Raw genomic sequence first — 19,284 nt, 5'->3', positions numbered from 1 at the left:
GTCATATTTCAAATTCAAATTAAAATCATATCAAATTGAACGCATTGACAATTTTAGAGAGAAAACATATGATTTCAAATTGTAAATGTGACTTATTAAAAAAAAAATTTAACAAAGATTTGGTGAATGCAGCATCATGATGAGGTAAAATTTAAAAGTATGTACCTTGAAAATGATAAGTGTTGAAAATAAAGAGTTATGTTTATCTATATGGTTGTATCTGTTTATGAATAGACGTCAGTTTATGGATAGGTACTTACAGTTTATATATACACACACCTATATACGAAACATATAATATAGAATCATTACATTTTCTATATCTTCAATCTTATAACATTTTCCATTGATTGATTCTTCATTCTTGCTCTCGCCTAACTGGTGGGTGGTTGTTATTCTCCACCCGCCAGGTCATTCCATCTTCCAAATTCAACAATAAGAATAATACTTGGTGGGGATGGAATGTAAATATGAGCTTATAACACAATAATTAATTTTAATTATATATAACAATATAAAAGTGGTTAAATTAGTTGAGCCACTTCAAGCTTATCCAATGAAAATGGTGTTTAAAACTCAAAAGTTAAGTGTATGTGTATAACTCTCCTTGCATGTATTAATTATATTATATTGAAAGAAAAAAAAAGAAAGGAAATACAAAATAAATGTATATTTTTCCTTTGAAAAAAAATTTCAAGTCATTGAACTAATAATCTTGTGAAAATTTATAAAATTTAGATATAGATTGACAAAATTAAGAAAACGGGTAATAAGAAAAAGCCTAAAAAGCGGGATAACTTATAAATGATGAGCTGTGCTGCGGTGCCTCTAGCGGTTACGTTCCCGCTTATGTCGCTGCGAATATGATCTTCGCCAGAAAAAAATCCCACACCGTTATTTTCTGCTCTGCTCATTGGTTTCTTGCTCGGAAAGAACCCTAGCTTTCGCCACTGTACGCACGTACTCTTCGCCATGGTCCAGCTTGCTTCGACCGCCTCGAATTACATTCGGTATTTGCTTCAGAGCTTAAACAATTCCAACTCCGACTCTGTATTCCAAGAGCTCCTCCAGGTAGTATAAACCCGCCGTACTTCGCATCTTTACTACACGCATTTCATCTATATTTATGCATGTTTATGTGCGTGAAATTTCATGTATGTTTATGCATATATGCTTATATTGCTGTATTGCTTGCGATCGTTCTGTCCGGTTGTTCTGGATTAGCTGAATTGGTGAGTTTAATTACTTGTTGCATTTGAAAGAAATGCAGTTATGGTGCTGGGATGGAGTCTTGTTGAGTTGTTTAGAAGCGTATCGTTTCCAGCTTGAGAGCGTTGATTCGTTTTCACTCTAACAGTGGACTGTTTTGATGTAATTCCATTTCTATTTGGAAGTAAAAAATGGAGTGGAGAAGTAAAGTTAGATGCAGTTGGTTTTTGGTGCTAAAACTAGTGGATTTTGTTGTGTGACGGACAATACAAATATATGATGGGGGCAAATTGCACAATAGAAATAACTCTAAAATTCTGGTGTTACATCCTTCGTAAAAAACATCAAACCAGGGGTGATTATCTTTCTTATGAAGACTTTATAGTCGGCTTACTTGTGTGGATTGTAGATATTCACTCAAAACATCAAACCAGGTTTTTTCAGACACTCAGTTTGCTTTATTTTCCCTTTACGTCAATGAAGCAAACAGAAATGTAAATCTAATTTCTGTAATTGCTTCTTCTGAAGTTGCCATTTGTTTCGATTTTTCACCTTCATGGCACATATGCAGACTTTTTTATTTTTTATTTTATTTTTTATTTTTTTTTATATCATCACTCTAAAACACCATAGAATACTATACAATGGAAATGCATGGATCTTATGAATTGAGCTTTTTTTTTTTGGTAAGGTGTAGTATTTTTGTTCTCATAATAAGCTACATATCTTCAGGTTTCCTGCACCAAACCAAATTAAATTCATCCTGCCATAAACTCTCCTTTCAGGTCATGGCTATTAAAGAATTAATGCAGAACTGTGGAATTTAACTGTTATATCAATTTAGGACCACAAAAAAATAATTAGTGGCATTTATTTTAAAATTTTCAAAACTTTCGGTTAAATATAGAGATATTTACAATTTGTTATGGACATGTTTTAAATGAATTGCTTACCATATATTGTGCTGTATAACTGCAGTGTGCTGCATATGGAACTGAGGGGAGCATATTGGTGCTTGGAATCTGCTTTGATCACCTGAATATCTATGGGAAAGACTTGAAGAATTTACAGTTGGAACCAGTTTTTGCTTCAATTTTTAAATACTTGTTGGATAAACCTAATTTTAGCACAGTTTTCTTCAAGTCAGTAAGAGATGCTGCTATTTGTGAGGAGTTTCTGGAGAACCTGTGTACTGCATTACAGTTGACAGTATATGAGAAAATTGGAGTTGGTATTGCTTTGTCATATGTAGAAGACGTTGATATCGAAATGTGTGGTATGCCTCTCCTGCAACTACCAACTTCAGAAGTGATGGAATTTCTGCTAAGATAATATTTTCCTTTTAACTCTTAAGTTGAAAATATCAGATAAACTTTGTTATGTTGTATATTTTAGCTAGGCATTTGTTTTCTTGTTGCTGACTTGCTATATGGCAGGGAAAAAATTCTTCATGATTCAGCTTGGGGAATTATTGTCAACTCGGATGTCTGTGGACTCTGTGAAGATTGTTCAGAACATGGTTTTGAAGCATGTGGATTTGTTTAGGAACATGCTCTCTCTTGTTCTATCAAAAGATGGAGTCCCTTTTCTTTCAGATAAAATTCATGAAGCTGACTTTTCATGGTTGTTCATTGCAGAAATTTCCAAACTGTCACATTTAAATTCTTTTTTTTTTTTTTTTTTTTTTTTTTTTTTCACACTCTTGTTTATTATTGCTGCAGCATGAATTTTGATCTTTTAAATGAAGGCGGTGAAGATGATTTTGATGCTCTTCTAGCAGAGATGGAGATGGAGAAGGAGATGAGCATGGCTGATATAATGAAGGAATTGGGTTATGGATCCACTGCGAGTGTCTTGCAATGCAAGGAAATTTTATCTCTTTTCTTGCCACTGACGGAAATTACCATTGCAAGGATACTTGGAATGACTGTTTATACATACTCAGGCGTCGAGGACAATCACAATATATTCTTGTCATTTCAAACTGCTCTTGGAAGTAGCAGTCTATCTAATCTACCACCACTAAGTTCTTGGAATACTGATGCCCTAATTGATGCTATTAACCAGCTAGTTGAGTTCCCTTCTGTTCTATCTTTATTGTCACTGTTGCATTTGTAGCAATTGTAGGCTGTATGTCCCTTTCTGCTACCTCTAACTGATTGTTCACAGGCTCCTGGACTAAATTGGGGAATCATCATAGAAAATCTAGATCATGAGGGCTTTTATGTTCCTAATGAATCTTCTTTCTCCTTTCTCATGTCTATGTATAGACGTGCTTGTCAGGTATGTTTTTCTTACAGATGTTCATGTTGGGATGTGAACAATTTCTTATAGGAATGAATATGCTTGCTTCATGTGCTAACTATTACTTTTGAAACATATTGCGTGACATAATTTACATTTTTGGCATGGTAGGATCCTTTCCCTCTACACGCCATTTGTGGCTCTGTCTGGAAAAATGCTGATGGCCAGCTTTCATTTCTTAGATATGCTGTTTTGGCGCCACCAGAATTGTTTACTTTTGCTCATTCTGGGAGGCAACTGGTATACTGCTTCTGGAGGTTTTTTTATTTTTTTATTTTTATAATACAACTGACCTATTACATTGTAGTATCTGTTCATCTATACTTTCTCAACCTATTGAAACACAAAGAGTCAATTCGCCTCCACTGAGGCTCGATCTCATGACCTCTTATATGGAAGAGTCAGTACATGCCATCTGAGCACAAAGTGCTTGGCACTTTTGGAGGGTTTTATTTTTATTTACATTTTATTAATATAATTAATGGTCTTGTTCTCTTTGATTGATCTGAAATGCCATTGTTTACTTGCAGGCATATGTTGATGCTGTGAAAGAGCATAAGCTTCAACCTGGACATGCAAATCATGCTTGGTTGTGTCTTGATCTTTTGGAAGTGTTCTGCCAATTGGCTGAGAGGGGTCATGCAAGTCTTATTCGATGTATTCTTGAGTACCCCCTTAAACACTGCCCTGAAGTCCTGCTTCTTGGCTTGGCCCACATCAATGTACATCATAGTGTTGCATGACTAGTAATTTTATTTTATTATTTTATTGATCGATATTGATAAACAATGCTTTTAAAAATAAAATGCAGACGGCATATAATCTCCTTCAGCATGAAATCTCTTCTATTGCTTTCCCTACAATGCTAAAAAGTACACTAGGGACACGCATGATTCTTTATTTGTGGAATGTTAATCCAAGCATTTTGTTGAGGGGGGTTATGGATGCCATGAAGGATGATCCTGACAACATTAATAAAGTTTTAGATGCCTGCCAAGAACTGAAGGTTTGACTTCTCAAATTTTGTTATGTTTATATGCTTGTAGTGCTAAAATAATAAAATCAATAAACTAAGACACTTTACAGTATTGACACATTGCTCTTAATATAAATTGAAGATATCTACTCTACTTCTCCTTTCAGCTCCTCTTTCTTACCCTCCCACTAACTTCTTGAAAGGGAGAATAAAATACTGTGTAACCTATTTTTTCTTGTTACAGATTCTTTCACCAGTGCTGGATATGATTCCTTATTCTTTTGGTATTAGACTTGCTGCCCTTGCTTCTCACAAAGAATTCATTGATCTTGGGAAATGGTTGAGTACCAACTTAAGAGCATATAAAGATAATTTCTGTGAGGTAGCTTCTGTTAAACTGTCCTTAGTTTTCATGTCCTCTGGTTTCTGCATTTTTTCTTTACAGAACCGGAATTATTTGGCTGAAACTTTTCTTGCTACTTTCAGGAATGCCTTAAGTTCATAAAGGAGGTGCTTTTTAGTGTTCAAGATGATTCTACTAACCACTTTCACCCACCTAATGCTCTTTTGAATAGTTATTTGGAAACTGTTTCAATGTTTGTTAAGGTATTGGCTTTAACAGATTGACTAATAATTAATTTACATATCCCCTTTCCAGCAGTACTCTTCTAATTCACAAATTTTATGATGCCCAGGTCCTTCAATCATGTACAGGGTCAGTTTCGTCCTTTCACTTGTCTGAGGAATTGGAGAAGCTGAACCTGACTTGCATGAATTCTAACTCAAGCCTTGAGAATATTGCTGCTGATTCCAATGATATTGAAGCATCAGCAAATTCTTATTTCAAGCTACTGTTTACTGAACAGCTAACAATTGAGTCAATGATTCAAATTCTTGGGCGTTTCAAAGAATCTTCTGAAAAAAGGTCAGCCTTTCATTTTATGCTTTTGGAAACTTCCCTTCCTCTTTTTGGCTTTTTATATAACATATAATTACCATTGGTGGTGTTGCACAATAAGGTGCTGTGGAGTATTTGCACTGATAATTCAGACACCTGATGAATAGTGTACATCTCATTTCTTCTTTTTTATTTTCTATTTTTATTGTTTGTTGATGGTGTATGTCTCTGTGTGTTTGTAGTTTCTTTCTTTCTACAAAAGTTTTTTAAAAAATCTGATTCCTCCTCTCCTGTTTTTGAAACTTGAAAAATTACTTTTCTTTTGAACCTGCATTTTTGTGTGGTACTAATGCTCTTCCCTTTGACTGGGATTTAATTATGTTGATTGTTAGTTTGCTGCTTTTGCATATCTGAATGCCATTACAATGCAATACACATCTGGAACTTGCATGCCAAAACAAATTCTTACTTGGAGCAGTGTCTAGTTAACTGCTTATTGACCCTGGTGATGTTCTCATGGTGTCATATAGGGGAAGAAAGTTGCTTTGAATGTGACATACACTATTAGTTCTTTTTGGGCTATTTGATCTTAGTATCTACTGCTTAGTTATTTGGATTTCAACTTGCAGGGAAAAGTTATTATTTGGGGTTATGATTGCAAATCTTTTTGAGGAATATAAATTCTTTCCCAAGTATCCAGAGAATCACCTGAAAACTGCTGCAATTATCTTTGGTAATCATTTCCTTCTTTCCTTAGGTTTCATAACACTTAGGAAGGTCTAGGTCTAAAGTCTATATATTTATTATTTAATTCTCAATCAAAAATTTTAAATTTCATTAAGGTCCCAAATGTTGGTTTGGTGTCAGTCTGTTACGAAAATAGTAAAAAGAACTAAGTGAAATGGTAAGCAACATCACGTACAAATTCTACTTGATTTTCCATGAGGTAACTTTCTATTGAGAAAAGGGGACATGTCTGAATGGTAAACATGCTTCATAAATGTGCAAACTATGGCTTGTTCTAATCACTTCTTGTTATTATTATTATTATTCTTGATTGCTTTACAGAACCGATGGTGGTTTATATATCTAGAGTTATAAACGTTAATAATTAATTCATTAAATCTCATGAGGTTTTTTTTTTTTTTTCCTTGATCCCTTTTCCTTTTTTGTTCATCTATGCATTATCCTTGCACTTTTATCACAACTAAATATTGTTAAAAATAGTGAGCTGATAGATTTTATTATTGTCATTACACCTTGTTCTTCACTAAATTATGTTCCACAAATCAAACAAAAAATTTGTTTAAGAAGTACCCTGCTGTGCCACCATTGAAAAAAAAATAAATCATTGATGCTAGTGTTCTGACTTAATGGTTAAAATTTACTTTTCCAGGATCCCTTATCAAGCATCATCTTGTGACTCATATTGATCTTAAAATTACTCTGAAAGCTGTCTTGGATGCTTTACAAGAACCTGCAGATACAATTGTACACTTTCCCCCCACCCTTCTTTCTTATTGAGACAACTTAAATGCTTGTTCAAACTTGGTTTTGATGATGGTAGTTCTGCTTGCAGATGTTTGGGTTTGGAACTCTTGCTCTGGAACAGTTTGAGGACTGTTTGATCGAGTTGCCAGAATTCTGCCATCAGATATCACAGATATCTCATCTCCGTGCAGCTAAGCCAGAGCTTATTCAATTCATTGAACATGAACTTGCAAGTGTTTCCATGGTGAATTCTGAATTGGATGAAGGCAAGAATTATATTACTACTCAATTTCCCGGGTCCATCCCGTCTTCACAATCAAGCATTGAGGTAAATAATGTGTCATTTAATTTACCCATCTTTCCTAGATATTTTCTAAATACATTCTTCTATAAGAATGTCATGACTTGTGATGACCCCAAAATCTCTTTGCCATGTGAATATCTTATACAAAATTTAGTTCAAGTCTCATGCAATATTGTGGGTCTATAAGTGGGATGCCATGCATGATGACATAATATTTGTTTGTTGCTGTCACACTCTCATTTGCTGTATTCTTTACTGAAAGTAATGCCATTTACTTCAATCAAGTTTATGACATTCATGGGGTGTTGATAAATCTTATTAAAAAATTGGGATGGCAAAATATTAAATTGTCAACTAAAGATCTCTTCTGTTTCTATAACTAATTTTCTGTCATGATTTCATGGTCACTCTCATCTTGAAACTTTGTGGTGGTCAGTAATCGCTAATGTATCTTTACTGTTTGCTGCCACACCTCATTTTGTAATTGACCAACTGTACTCAAAGGCTTTACGCTTTCAACTTAATATAAATCATGCTTAATATTTTTCCCCTTTGAGTGATTTTGTATCATCATTATTCATTAGCATTGTCAGTGGGTAATGCGATAAGATGCTTGTGTTCCTTTCATGTTAATAAGAAAGAATGAACTGGTTATGAGAAGGAAGGTTTATTTGTGGAGATGGATGAGGAAGAAGAGTTGTCTTTTCCACTGCATTAGGTCCACTGGATACAAAATATGTTTAGGATAATGTGCAATTGTGTTTTAAGCACTTATTGGGTGATCCTCTGTGTTCTAGGCTACAGTTGTTAGCACTTACCAAAAATGGTTTACATATTAGTTCATTGGAGTTGTGATTTTGTCCTTGTTAAAATGCTCAGCTACTCGGTTCTTCAGCAGCAAAAACTTCCTACCTTGGCACTGGTCATCCTGCTCGGGCAAACTCAACAAGTATGAAATGACTATTTTACTGTCATTACTAGTTTACATGCAATCTATTTTTTAATGTGGCCTTGTTAATTCATTACTGAAAATATAGTGTTTGGCTAATGGTCTTGAATCAAATTCTTTGTTAAAGGAGGGTTTGGTGCTGCTTTAAATATTGAAACACTAGTTGCTGCTGCAGAGAGAAGACAAACACCTATAGAGGTCACTACTTGTTTATGAATTTCACTTTGGTTTATTATTGTGAAGTACATGAATATATTTCATTTTCTAAATTGTGATTTGTCCAAACATTCTTTTTCAATGTTCTTATATACTGTCCAAACTATTCTTTGTATTCATTATTCTCTTCACAGGCTCCAGCATCAGAGGTCCAGGATAAAATATCATTTATCATGAATAACCTATCAGATGCAAATATTGTTGTTAAAGCAAAAGAGATTGTGGAACTTTTAAAAGAGGAGCACTACCCCTGGTTTGCTCAGTATATTGTGATGAAAAGGTTAAGAGGTCCCCAATTGGTTTAATTCTTTTGTGTATAATGTAATGTAATACTGTATAATTTTAATCACAGTTTTACCAATTTGAAAGATTCTCATTTGAATCTTACTTTGTTTGATTGTCTGTTCAAAATTATAATGGTCCCTGCTGGCATTTCTTTGACAGAGCAAGCATTGAACCAAATTATCATGCATTATACGTGAAGCTCCTAGATATAGTAAATTTGAAGGCATTATTCAAGGAGGTTGTCCGAGCAACCTATGAAAATTGCAAGGTTTCCATTCCACAGCTTTGCATGGTTTATCTATTACAAACTCCAAACATTTTGCAGTGAAATATTTGGCTTTTCTTTTCAGGTTCTGTTACAATCAGGTCTTATAAAGTCAAGTTCAGAAGAGCGTTCATTGCTGAAAAATTTGGGAAGCTGGCTAGGAAAGATTACCATTGGCAGGGATCATGTTTTACTGGCTCGTGAGATTGATCCTAAGTCTTTGATTATAGAGGTCATTCTCCTATGATTATAGCTCTTGAAGTCTTTGTTACCTTTGCTTTTTGGTTGCTTCTTCATTCTGGAGGGTTACTAGGTATTTGTTGATAAGTCGTGTGCATTTTGCAGGCTTATGAAAAAGGGTTGATGATTGCAGTTATTCCCTTCACCTCGAAGGTTTCTGCATTTTACTTGCTGATGTTTGCTATTTATCATGTGATTTATGATATTTATATGTGTGTTGCATTCTGCAGATATTGGAATCATGTCAAAACAGTCTAGCATACCAACCTCCTAATGCATGGACCATGGCCATTCTTGGACTACTTGTTGAGATTCATGCATTGCCAAATTTAAAAATGAACCTCAGATTTGATATTGAGGCATGTAGATATCTGTCTAGCATTTTGTTTTTCTGATATAGCATACTCTACAATGTCTACTTGAAGTGCTTGATACCTGTGTTTCTCTTCATTTCCTTGGCTTTTCAGGTGCTGTTCAAGAACCTTGGTGTGGATTTGAAGGACATAAATCCAACTTCTCTTTTGAAAGAACGTGTTAGGGAATTTGAAGGAAATCCAGATTTCTCAAACAAGGATGCTGGATCTTCTCAACCACAGTTTATTGGTGATATCAAATTCGGAATTGTGTCCAATCTGAATCAGGGTGAACTATCAGTTGATGTTGCAAGTACATCACATCCTGGTCATCATTCACAGATAGTACCTCAGGTATATGTTTTTGTTTTTTGTAAAAAAAAATGGAAACTCAGTTGGATTTTAGCTATTTCCATTAGTACCATGACTTAGCATACGGTGGATCCCTATCCAGTATGCTGCTTCTCTCCATCTTCCATCTAGGACATTGACAGCTGAAGGGAAGTTAACAGCTCTAGTATCTGATCAGCATATACTACCTTCTGCTCAAGGTCTTCTACAAGTGGAAACACCATTTTCTGTTGTTAGCCAGGTATTTAGGCAATTTAATCAGTAGTTTCTGTATTACTTGTTTGATAATATTGATTATTGTATATAACATCAATGAACATTAATTTCACTGCAGCTTCCAACAGCTGCATGTAATATTGAGGAGCAAGTTATTATCAATCCAAAACTCCATGATTTTGGCCTGCACTCACATTTTCAAAGGTTCAAGGCTCCTATGCTCACTGATTTCTCTTATAATAGTGCTTTATACTAACTGTTTTAATTATTTGGTTCTCTTGTATGTATTTATTATTTGTGCCTACTTCAGTGTACTTCCCATTGCAATGGAAAAAGCAATCAAGGACATAGTCATGAGCATTATGCCCCGCAGTGTTTCTATTGCCACTCAAACAACAAAGGAACTTGTGTTGAAGGTCTTGCAATTATAAACCTCTCACTTTTGTAATTATAAACCTTCCACCTCCCCCAAACAAAAGAATGTACATTTTCTCCTTTAGTAACACTACAAGCTTTCCCTCTTTCTAATATAAAAATAATGCACTTTCAGGACTATTCCATGGAATCTGATGAGACCCAGATACGTAACGCATCACATTTTATGGTTGCCGGTTTAGCCGGAAGTCTAGTTCATGTGTCTTGCAAGGTAGAGGCAGACTTTGGGATATTATGCTGTCTAACAGGTTCTATCCGTAATTTGATATTTGTTAACCACATGGATTTTTTTCCCATCACTATCAGGAAGCTTTATGTGTTTACATATCAAGTCAACTTAGAAATACACTTGAGGGAACAGACATTGCAAATGAGTTCCTTGAACATGCTGTACAACTCGTGACTAATGACAACCTTGAGCTTGGCTGTGCATTGATTGAACAAACTGTGATAAAGAAGGTTTGTTTTCTAATACAGTTTCCTGTATATGATGTCATGTATGAGTCTTATGCTCTCCCCTATGATCAATCTGTAAAATTCTACTTTATTATTTTTTCTGATATAAGTTCTGTAATTAGGTGTTACAATCTGTCTACACATGATAATGCATGTATAAAAGTAAAAGACTACTCAACAATTTTGTTGTATAAGTCACACATCATTATTTCATCTGTTTGTCTCACATTATCCATGCCCAAGACACTAGATTCCCTCTTTACTAGCTGTATCTGGGCTCCCAAGATTTTTTTGCCATATAAGGAATGATCTAAAATGTAATTTGTTATGCTTTTGGCAGGCTATACAAACTATTGATGAAACCATTGCTATTGAGCTTGCCAGTATGACACATAAGGAGGGGCACACACACATTGATTCATACATCTATACAGAACAATGCAAGGGAGTTTTACCTGAAGCCCTTCGCATAAAATCTGGTCACTTATCCTACTCTCAACAGCGAGTTTATGAGGTACATGCCACAATTTTGTCTTAACTTCAAATATGATTTCAATGATTGATTCATTGTTGTAAATTTTATTCAACTTAATTTCCAGGATTTTGTTCGCTTACCTTGGAAAAATCAATCAATCCAGAGCTCAAATGCTTTGTCCCTAGGTCCTGCCTCATCAAATAACAGTATTCTGTCGCAGGCTTATGTAGCAGGATCTGCGCAAATGAGTACTGCTGCTATTTACTCTTCTGACCTTTTTAAGGCAGGAGTTGCTGCTGTTCCAAATTACTTGGATATTGCATCAGAAGAGATAGATACTAGTTCGTCTCAGCTTCATAGGTTAATTTGCTCGTATTTGATGGTTGCTATACCAAAAGTAATATATATTTTTTTTCTAATTTCCTTTTTGTGTTTATATTTTAGTGCCTCTTTACCTCCAATTGGGATGGGTGACGGTGCTAGTTCTTACAATTTTGAAAATGACAGTATAGTGACTCCGTTTTCTTCAGTCTTATTGCGCCCAATCAAGCCATGTAATGTTGTAAAGGTGTGTTAAGTGTTTTTTTTTTGCGCAGCTCAGGTGTGTGTGTGTGTTATGAGTTCTTATATGTAAACTATAGTTATTTATTGCAGGGGACAGGGTGTTCCATACAGCCACGAAACCCTACACTCTCCTCTGAGGATCTTGGAAGTAGTGTTTCAGAGCTCTCCTCTGAGGATCTTGGAAGTAGTGTTTCAGAGCCATCATTGACCACAGGCGATGCACTGGACAAGTACCGGATTATTTTGGAGAAGGTTCAGTAAGCTTTCTACCATTTTCTTTTCTTACATGTGTTTCCTGTAACACTGCACATGCACAAACTTGGTATACTTTAGAGAAAAGCAAGAATGGTAAATTTGCTTTTACCCTTTCTCTTCTATTTAATTTGATCGTTGTCAATATATCTCAGCTTGAAAATCTGGTGACTCGTGGAGCTAAGGAAACAGAAGTTCAGGTATCCTTTTTCTGCCTCTTTGATGGATTGATGAATAATAAACTAGGATGTTGCTATTTGTTATAATCGTTCACTCTGCTCTTTTATTTTTAAAATTTGGTGCTGAATTCTCTTCTTAGAACATATTGAGTTTCTGATGTCTTATAATGTATATTTTATAGGGCGCTATTGCTGAAGTTCCAGCAATAATCCTCAGATGTAAAAGTCAAGATGAGGCAGCCTTGGCTGTGGCTCAAAAGGTGTGTTATTCTCCTTACAAGGAAAGAAATTGATTTTGTGATACTAGTATTCTGAGTTTTGTTTGCTAATCTAGGTTTTCAAAGGATTATATGAAAATGCATCAAACTTTGAACATGTTACTGTTCATCTTGCTATGCTGTGTTCTATCTGCGACATCAGCAAGGTTGTTGTTAAGGAGCTGACTAGTTGGGTATGTTGCAGTTACAGAAATTTTGATTGTTTATTGTGTTTAATCCAATAGGTTGATAAATTTGGTATTTTGTACTATATCCTTAATCCTTATACCTTTCTTCATACCTTCAAGTTGTTTTTGCGCCTTTACTATTTTTAGTCATTTATGTATTGATCCTGAGAGATAAGGGTATGGATTTTGCAGGAAGGTCTATTGCTCTATTAGTATTGTTAGAGTATAGCCCCAAATCATTGTAAACTAGTACACTCCTAAATCTTTTTGCAGGTGATTTACTCTGATGAGGAGCAGAAGTTCAACAAAGACATAACTGTTCGTCTTATACAGAGTGATCTACTGAGCCTTGCAGAGTATAATATTCATATGGCGAAACTTATTGAGGCTGAAAGAAATAGTATGTAGTGGAAGGTTTGATTTTTATTGGTTGCAATTAAAATTACTGATTATTTGTTTGTGATATGCAGAGTCTGCAACTGAGTTTTCAATTTCTCTTATACAAACATTGCTGAAGATTGATTCAAAAGCTGTATTGGAGCTGCAAGATCTTGTGGATGCATTGGGAAAGGTATGTTTTTACCTCTTACCTTCTCTATTATAACATTGTTTTTTTACTAGTCTTCAGTGTATGGTGTTTTGAATTTCTTACTTCTTCAGCTTGCTGCAAGACCTGGTTCTCTTGAGTCATTGAAACAGCTGGTTGAGATAGCCAAGAATCCTTCTGCTAATGTTGTGGCTTCGTTTGGTGCTTCTGGCTGGAAGGCGGATAATTTCAAACAATCTAAGGGAAAAAAGGTTTTTGAAACAACGATTTCTACCTTTGCTTAGCTTTTTTAAGTTGAGTCTAATATTTATGCTGGGACAGGCAGCTATGCTCCCTCCAAGCGGTGGAGATAAGAGCTCTTTTGAATGTGTTGAGCCAGGCCCTGCTGGATTCCATGAACAGGTATTTTTCTAATGAGCCAGGAATCTCTCCAGCATATAGTGAATTAGACGAGACTTTCATCAGTATTCCCCCATGTGCATCTGTTTCCTTACGTTTCCTTCTGAGGTTCACATGATATTTACATTTTGCATCCGTTTCACATAGTATTTATGTTTGCATGTTACATTAAATATCTTTGTCTTGAAGAACTTTCTGGTTTCTACTTGTTTGAATTCCATGCTTGAATGTGAGTTATGTTTTCCATTTGAGAGGGAATAATATGCCCTTTTTTTTTTCTGTACTGGTAAAGATGTAGTCATCTCAACAGTGGACAGTTGTGGCATTTTATGCCAATATGCTTGTCTTTTTCCCTTCATAGGCTTGCCTTCTGATGGTGTTTTATAGTTTTGGTGTACTCCATACAAAATTTTTCTTTTTTGCTACGAGTAGGAAAAAAAAAAAGGCAGGTCATAGTTTATCTGTTTATGCATTTTGGTGCTTTGATGCAAAAAATAAAGTAATTCCATATCACTTCTAATACCACAAATTGTTTCCTAATGATCCTCTATTGCATCTGTCAATTTTTATTTTTAAAAAAATCTTTATTTTGTTATTTGTTATTTTGGTTGAAAGAAGGGATGGAGGAGGGCAAAGACAAGAATGATTATGTTCTACATGCCAAAAAGTGCTGTGAACAAAAATACAACGTGGTGCAAATCATTTTTCATTCTGTTCTACTTTTTTATGTTGCTACTGAGCTTCTGTCATCTTTTAAACCAGAAAATGTTTCTTCTATGAGGATGTATGGAACGATTGCCTTAGCATAAAACATCTAATTTCATACTTTACACTCATTAATAACTTGGCTGAGCACTATGTTCATGTATAAAGGTGATGTGTGGGTTCAGTAATAGATAATGCCCTGTATTTTTAAAAACTGCCTGTCTTGTCCTAGCCCTGTTAATGAAAAAAGTAAGGATGGAAAGGAAACCCAAAATATGTGGGTACAAATAACTCAATGATGCTATTGTGATTGTCCCTTCAGGCAAAACAACTTTTACTATCTTGGGATGCTTCCTTCTTTTTTTTCTGACCAATTTTAAGGAAAAATGGTTAGCACTGGTGATTGAAGTTAAATAGTTATGAAACCAGAGATTTAGAAAAGTCAACTACTGATTTGTTGTACTCCATAAATCTTATGCACCAGAAAGGTGAAACTATGGACCACAAACAGGTGTATATATGATATATTATAAACTTACCATATGGTCATATTTATTTACAATAACCATTTTTAGTACTTTTTTGTTACTAAAATTTTCCCCTTGATTCTTTGAACCGTACAAAGGTGTTACTCTTGAGTCTAACATGTTCTTTTGGTTTTCCCTCATAGGTCTCCATGCTGTTTGTTGAATGGTACCGGATATGTGGAAGTCCTGGAGCAAAAGATGCTGCTTCTGCGGCTCTCTATGTTTCACGACTACACCGTAGTGGCCTATTAAAAGGGGATGATGTCTCAGATTGCTTTTTCCAGAAGCTCATGGTCACTCTCCCCTCATATTTGGATTTAATAATATAATGCTGCCTTCTTTTTGTCAGTAGGAAAATCAAAGTTTACGTGAACCAACAATGCTGTTAATTACAGGAAATTTCCGTGTTACACTGCTTATCATCTGAGGTGATTAGTTTGAGTCTTTCCCAGGCATCTGAACCAAAACTTCTGTCATTCCGTGCTATTGATCTCTATGCCAACTTGGTGTACTCAGTTGTGAAGGTTAGCATTGTTTTCCTAGCTAATAAGCTAATTGGCTGACTTTTGGCATTGTTAGTGAATGTAGATTCTCTCCTCTCTTTTCTTTTCTTTTTTTTTTTTTTCTTTCTCTCTCTCTCTCTCTCTCTCTCATAACCTGTTGGTTTTTGTAGTGTTGATTCACTTTATTCCTTTTATAGTTTTATCCAGTTGATCAGGGAACAAGCAAAATTTCCCTATTGTCTAGGGTATGAATTCTATATCCTAGTTTTGTTAAGCACTTAAAGTTGCTCTTGTTTTGTCCTTATCTATGTAAATTTATTGGTTACCAAATGACAGGTCCTTGCCGTAACTGTGAAATTCATTCAGAGAGATTCAGATGAGAAGGCGGATTCCTTTGATCCAAGACCCTACTTTAGGCTTTTTATAAATTGGATAATTGATTTGTGTTCATCAGATTCCATATTTGATGGTGCAAACTTTCAGGTAGGCTTTATTTCACGTGCACTTATTTGATGCTGTTGTTGATTCCTTGACCTTTTTCTTCTTTTTTTTTTCAGATCTTGACTTTGTTTGCAAGTGCCTTCCATGCTCTTCAACCACTTCAAGTGCCAGGGTTCAGGTTTTGTTTAAATGCTTCTTTTGGTGGGCTGTTTGTGTGTTTGTGTATTAGTGTTTTTGGCCTGTGGCAGATATACTACTGCTTTTACAATCCTGAACTTGAATTCTAAGTCACGTTTGTTTTGTATAGAAAAGGCACTTGTGTTTGTTCCCTTTTATCCAAGGAGTAGTCTTCATATTTTCATGCTTTGTTTTTTATTGTGCTTCTAAGGATAGAGGTTGAGTACAATACTATTTATATTTTTTGGAACCATAAAATACAATTATCACAAAAGTACCTGTATCTTTTAATATCTTTACTTTTTTCAATTGTAAATATTGGGTGTGACTGGAAGATCAACATCATTTGAGGGTTAATATATGTGTACTTGGCTTACCCTATTTGCGCTTCACTTAAGAAACAAAAGCAATTCTTTCAGGATAGTTTTCATTTTCTAGATAGCTGTTCAATACACTTCAAATTAAATGCATTGTTCCATAGACCATGATTGGCTGCTGATTTATTTTGCATTGCTAATTTGAGGGGTTGCTTTCAGCTTTGTGTGGCTCGAGCTTGTTACTCATAGATGTTTCATGCCAAAATTACTCGCCGGAAATGCTCAGAACGGGTGGCCTTATTTCCATCGATTGTTGGTTGACTTGCTCCAGTTTATGGAGCCATTCCTTAGAAATGCTGAACTAGGAGAAGCACCGGTTTGTCTAGTTGGATAGATGTTTTAAAGCGTTTTTCATGTTGTTGCCTTCTTTAACTTACAACCTCCTTCTCCCCTAAATTCTATGCTAGGTCTGTCTTCTATATGAAGAGACACTCAGGGTGCTGTTAATTGTTCTTAACGACTTCCCAGAGTTCCTCTGTGACTATCACTTCAGCTTCTGTGACGTGATACCTTCGACCTGTATACAGATGAGAAACATGGTTCTTAGTGCATGTCCTCGCAATATGAATCTGCCTAATCCTTCAGCTCCTGGCGTAAAGGTGATATACTCAACAGAAATACCTTACTACAATCCGTCTGAGTTGAGTTTTGAAGAAGCAACTCTTTTTGTTTGTCTTTAGATTGATCTACTACCTGAGATCAAACTATCCCCACGCATTCTGTCTGAGGTTGATGCTGCTCTTAAAACAAGACAACTTAAGCATGATGTGGATGAATACCTTAAGGTAAATCATAAAAACATTAATAATTTCTTTTCTTTTCAAGCTGGATGCAGGCAGTAGATAAGTGGCAATTATTTACGAGCTGCTTGCCTCTTTTTTTTTTTCTTTTTTTTTTTTTTTAAATAATAAAAAAGGAATTTCATTGTTCTCTTGTTTTTGTCTTCCATTGATTCTTCTACCATACATACAGACAAGGCAACAGGGGTCTCTGTTTCTTAGGGAGTTGAAGCAAACACTGTTACTGTCTCCTAGTGAAGCTGCCCGGGCTGGGACTCATTATAATGTGCCTCTTATCAACTCTCTTGTGCTCTATGTTGGGATCTTGGTATGTCTTTCTTCCAATTCTACTTGTTGGTTTATACCATTTTTCCTCTGCTGGTGTCAGTAATGCCTTTGAATCTTCTTCTTCTATCTACTCCAATAATTTGGGATGATGTTTCGGTTTTCATTCATAGGCTGTACAACAGCTGCAGATGACAACAAGAACAGCAACATCTAATAATAATAGTAATTCACAAGTGCTGCTGCTGGCAAATAGTGCTCCGAATCCTTCAACAGTACTCGATGCTGCTTTTGATATCTTCAAGACTTTATGCATGGAGTTGGACAAGGAGGGGCGTTACGTGTTGTTGAATGCAATTGCAAATCAATTGCGCTATCCAAACAACCACACGCATTACTTCTCCTTAACCATCCTCTATCTTTTTGCTAACTCAAACCAGGTATGGTGCACTTGAGTAGATCAGAGGCCCCCCTATCCTATCCCTATTTTGTTGCTTAATTTATTAATGATGTGTGTTGTGTTGTGGTGGACAGGAAATGATACAAGAACAGATAATAAGAGTGATATTGGAACGCCTTGTTGCCAAACCACCTCATCCATGGGGACTCGTGGTCACTTTCATTGAGCTCACAAGGGTGGGTAACGCTTCTGCTGCCAACTGTTGTACATTATTTGTTTGATGATGAATGAATGATAAGAAGAAAATGAATTGATGGCGCCATTTTTTTTTTTTTGTTTTGTTTAACAGAATAAGAATTACAACTTCTGGGAAAGGTCGTTCACCAGGTGTTCACCTGACGTTGAGAACCTCCTGAAATCAGCATTCTGCAAATATAATATCATCCGTGCTAAGAATTAGTGCTGCACTTGGCTCATAATATCATCCCTCACATCTCCATTTTATCATCTTCCATCATACTTTCACTTCATTGCTGGACCTTCACAATGACGGACTCCAACTCCTTTTCAATGTGGATTTTGTTACTCAAATTACAATACACACTTACCTCAATATCAATTGCTCTCCCATTTTATACTAGACTAGAAACTAATTAATTCTTTCTTTCTTTGCTATAAATAATTTTTTAAATATTATATAGAGAATGACATTTTTAATTCCTCAACTATAATTAGGGGTGTTAGCGAACATAGTTTTTGGTAAAAACTACTCGCATTCGTGTTTGGTAAGCGTTCGTTTTGTGTTCGTTTATTAATGTAAACGAACATACATGAACAAAATTTAGAGCTTTGTTCATAAATGAACATAATTTGAACAGTTGTAGGCTCGTTTGTTAAGAGCTAAACAAGCTCGTTTGTGTTCGTTTAATAATGTTTACAAAGATATTTATGAACAAGCAATTAAGTGTATATATATAATAGTTGTATTCTTTGTGAACATAAAGTATACAAAAATTTGTGTGAACGTTAACAAACACTAATGAACACTTAAACGCGAATAGAATTTTCAAAAACCTAAACAAACAGTTTTAACAAATGTTCAAGTTCAGTTTGTTAACAGCCCCAGCTATAATGATCAAATTGTCAATTTAGTTCTTCATTTATTTGAATTGTAGATTTAGTCCTTAAATTAGTATTAAAGTAGTAAATTTGATAATAAAGTGACTATTTTTGTCACCAAATGTTACTTAATAAAGTAATTTATTTGATCTCTCAAGGACA

At 35.2% G+C, this 19,284-nt stretch overlaps 1 protein-coding gene across 1 annotated transcript; it reads left to right on the top strand.

Moving 5' to 3' along the window:
- Window positions 1-774: 774 nt before the first annotated feature.
- On the top strand, window positions 775-18,728 carry LOC116017841 (CCR4-NOT transcription complex subunit 1-like). Its single transcript, XM_031258483.1, has 50 exons — window positions 775-1,071; window positions 2,188-2,485; window positions 2,646-2,832; window positions 2,931-3,279; window positions 3,379-3,492; window positions 3,625-3,753; window positions 4,044-4,235; window positions 4,325-4,519; window positions 4,734-4,871; window positions 4,976-5,095; window positions 5,185-5,414; window positions 6,017-6,120; window positions 6,784-6,878; window positions 6,967-7,206; window positions 8,062-8,131; window positions 8,259-8,329; window positions 8,482-8,627; window positions 8,792-8,900; window positions 8,983-9,129; window positions 9,243-9,290; window positions 9,368-9,496; window positions 9,605-9,844; window positions 9,945-10,082; window positions 10,176-10,261; window positions 10,368-10,473; window positions 10,608-10,703; window positions 10,799-10,951; window positions 11,289-11,462; window positions 11,548-11,783; window positions 11,868-11,991; window positions 12,078-12,239; window positions 12,395-12,439; window positions 12,601-12,678; window positions 12,753-12,869; window positions 13,137-13,263; window positions 13,334-13,434; window positions 13,524-13,661; window positions 13,732-13,812; window positions 15,185-15,334; window positions 15,437-15,565; window positions 15,742-15,789; window positions 15,881-16,027; window positions 16,102-16,163; window positions 16,699-16,855; window positions 16,947-17,138; window positions 17,220-17,324; window positions 17,512-17,646; window positions 17,777-18,043; window positions 18,138-18,239; window positions 18,353-18,728. Exons 1-50 carry the CDS (start codon window positions 973-975, stop codon window positions 18,461-18,463), a joined length of 7,017 nt encoding a protein of 2,338 aa, XP_031114343.1. The 5' UTR covers window positions 775-972; the 3' UTR covers window positions 18,464-18,728.
- The last annotated feature ends 556 nt before the right edge of the window (window positions 18,729-19,284 follow it).

The sequence above is a fragment of the Ipomoea triloba genome, chromosome 4 (genome assembly GCF_003576645.1).
Source record: "Ipomoea triloba cultivar NCNSP0323 chromosome 4, ASM357664v1".
Lineage (NCBI taxonomy): Eukaryota > Viridiplantae > Streptophyta > Magnoliopsida > Solanales > Convolvulaceae > Ipomoea > Ipomoea triloba.
This window is presented reverse-complemented; position numbering and strand designations above follow the sequence as displayed.

Bases quoted from the DNA above. Each gene is read 5' to 3' on its own strand.
- LOC116017841 (XM_031258483.1), top strand. From the start codon at position 973: ATGGTCCAGCTTGCTTCGACCGCCTCGAATTACATTCGGTATTTGCTT. The intron at 6,121-6,783 runs GTAATCATTTCC...TTACTTTTCCAG, and splicing joins AACTGCTGCAATTATCTTTG to GATCCCTTATCAAGCATCAT. The intron at 16,028-16,101 runs GTAGGCTTTATT...TTTTTTTTTCAG, and splicing joins TTGATGGTGCAAACTTTCAG to ATCTTGACTTTGTTTGCAAG.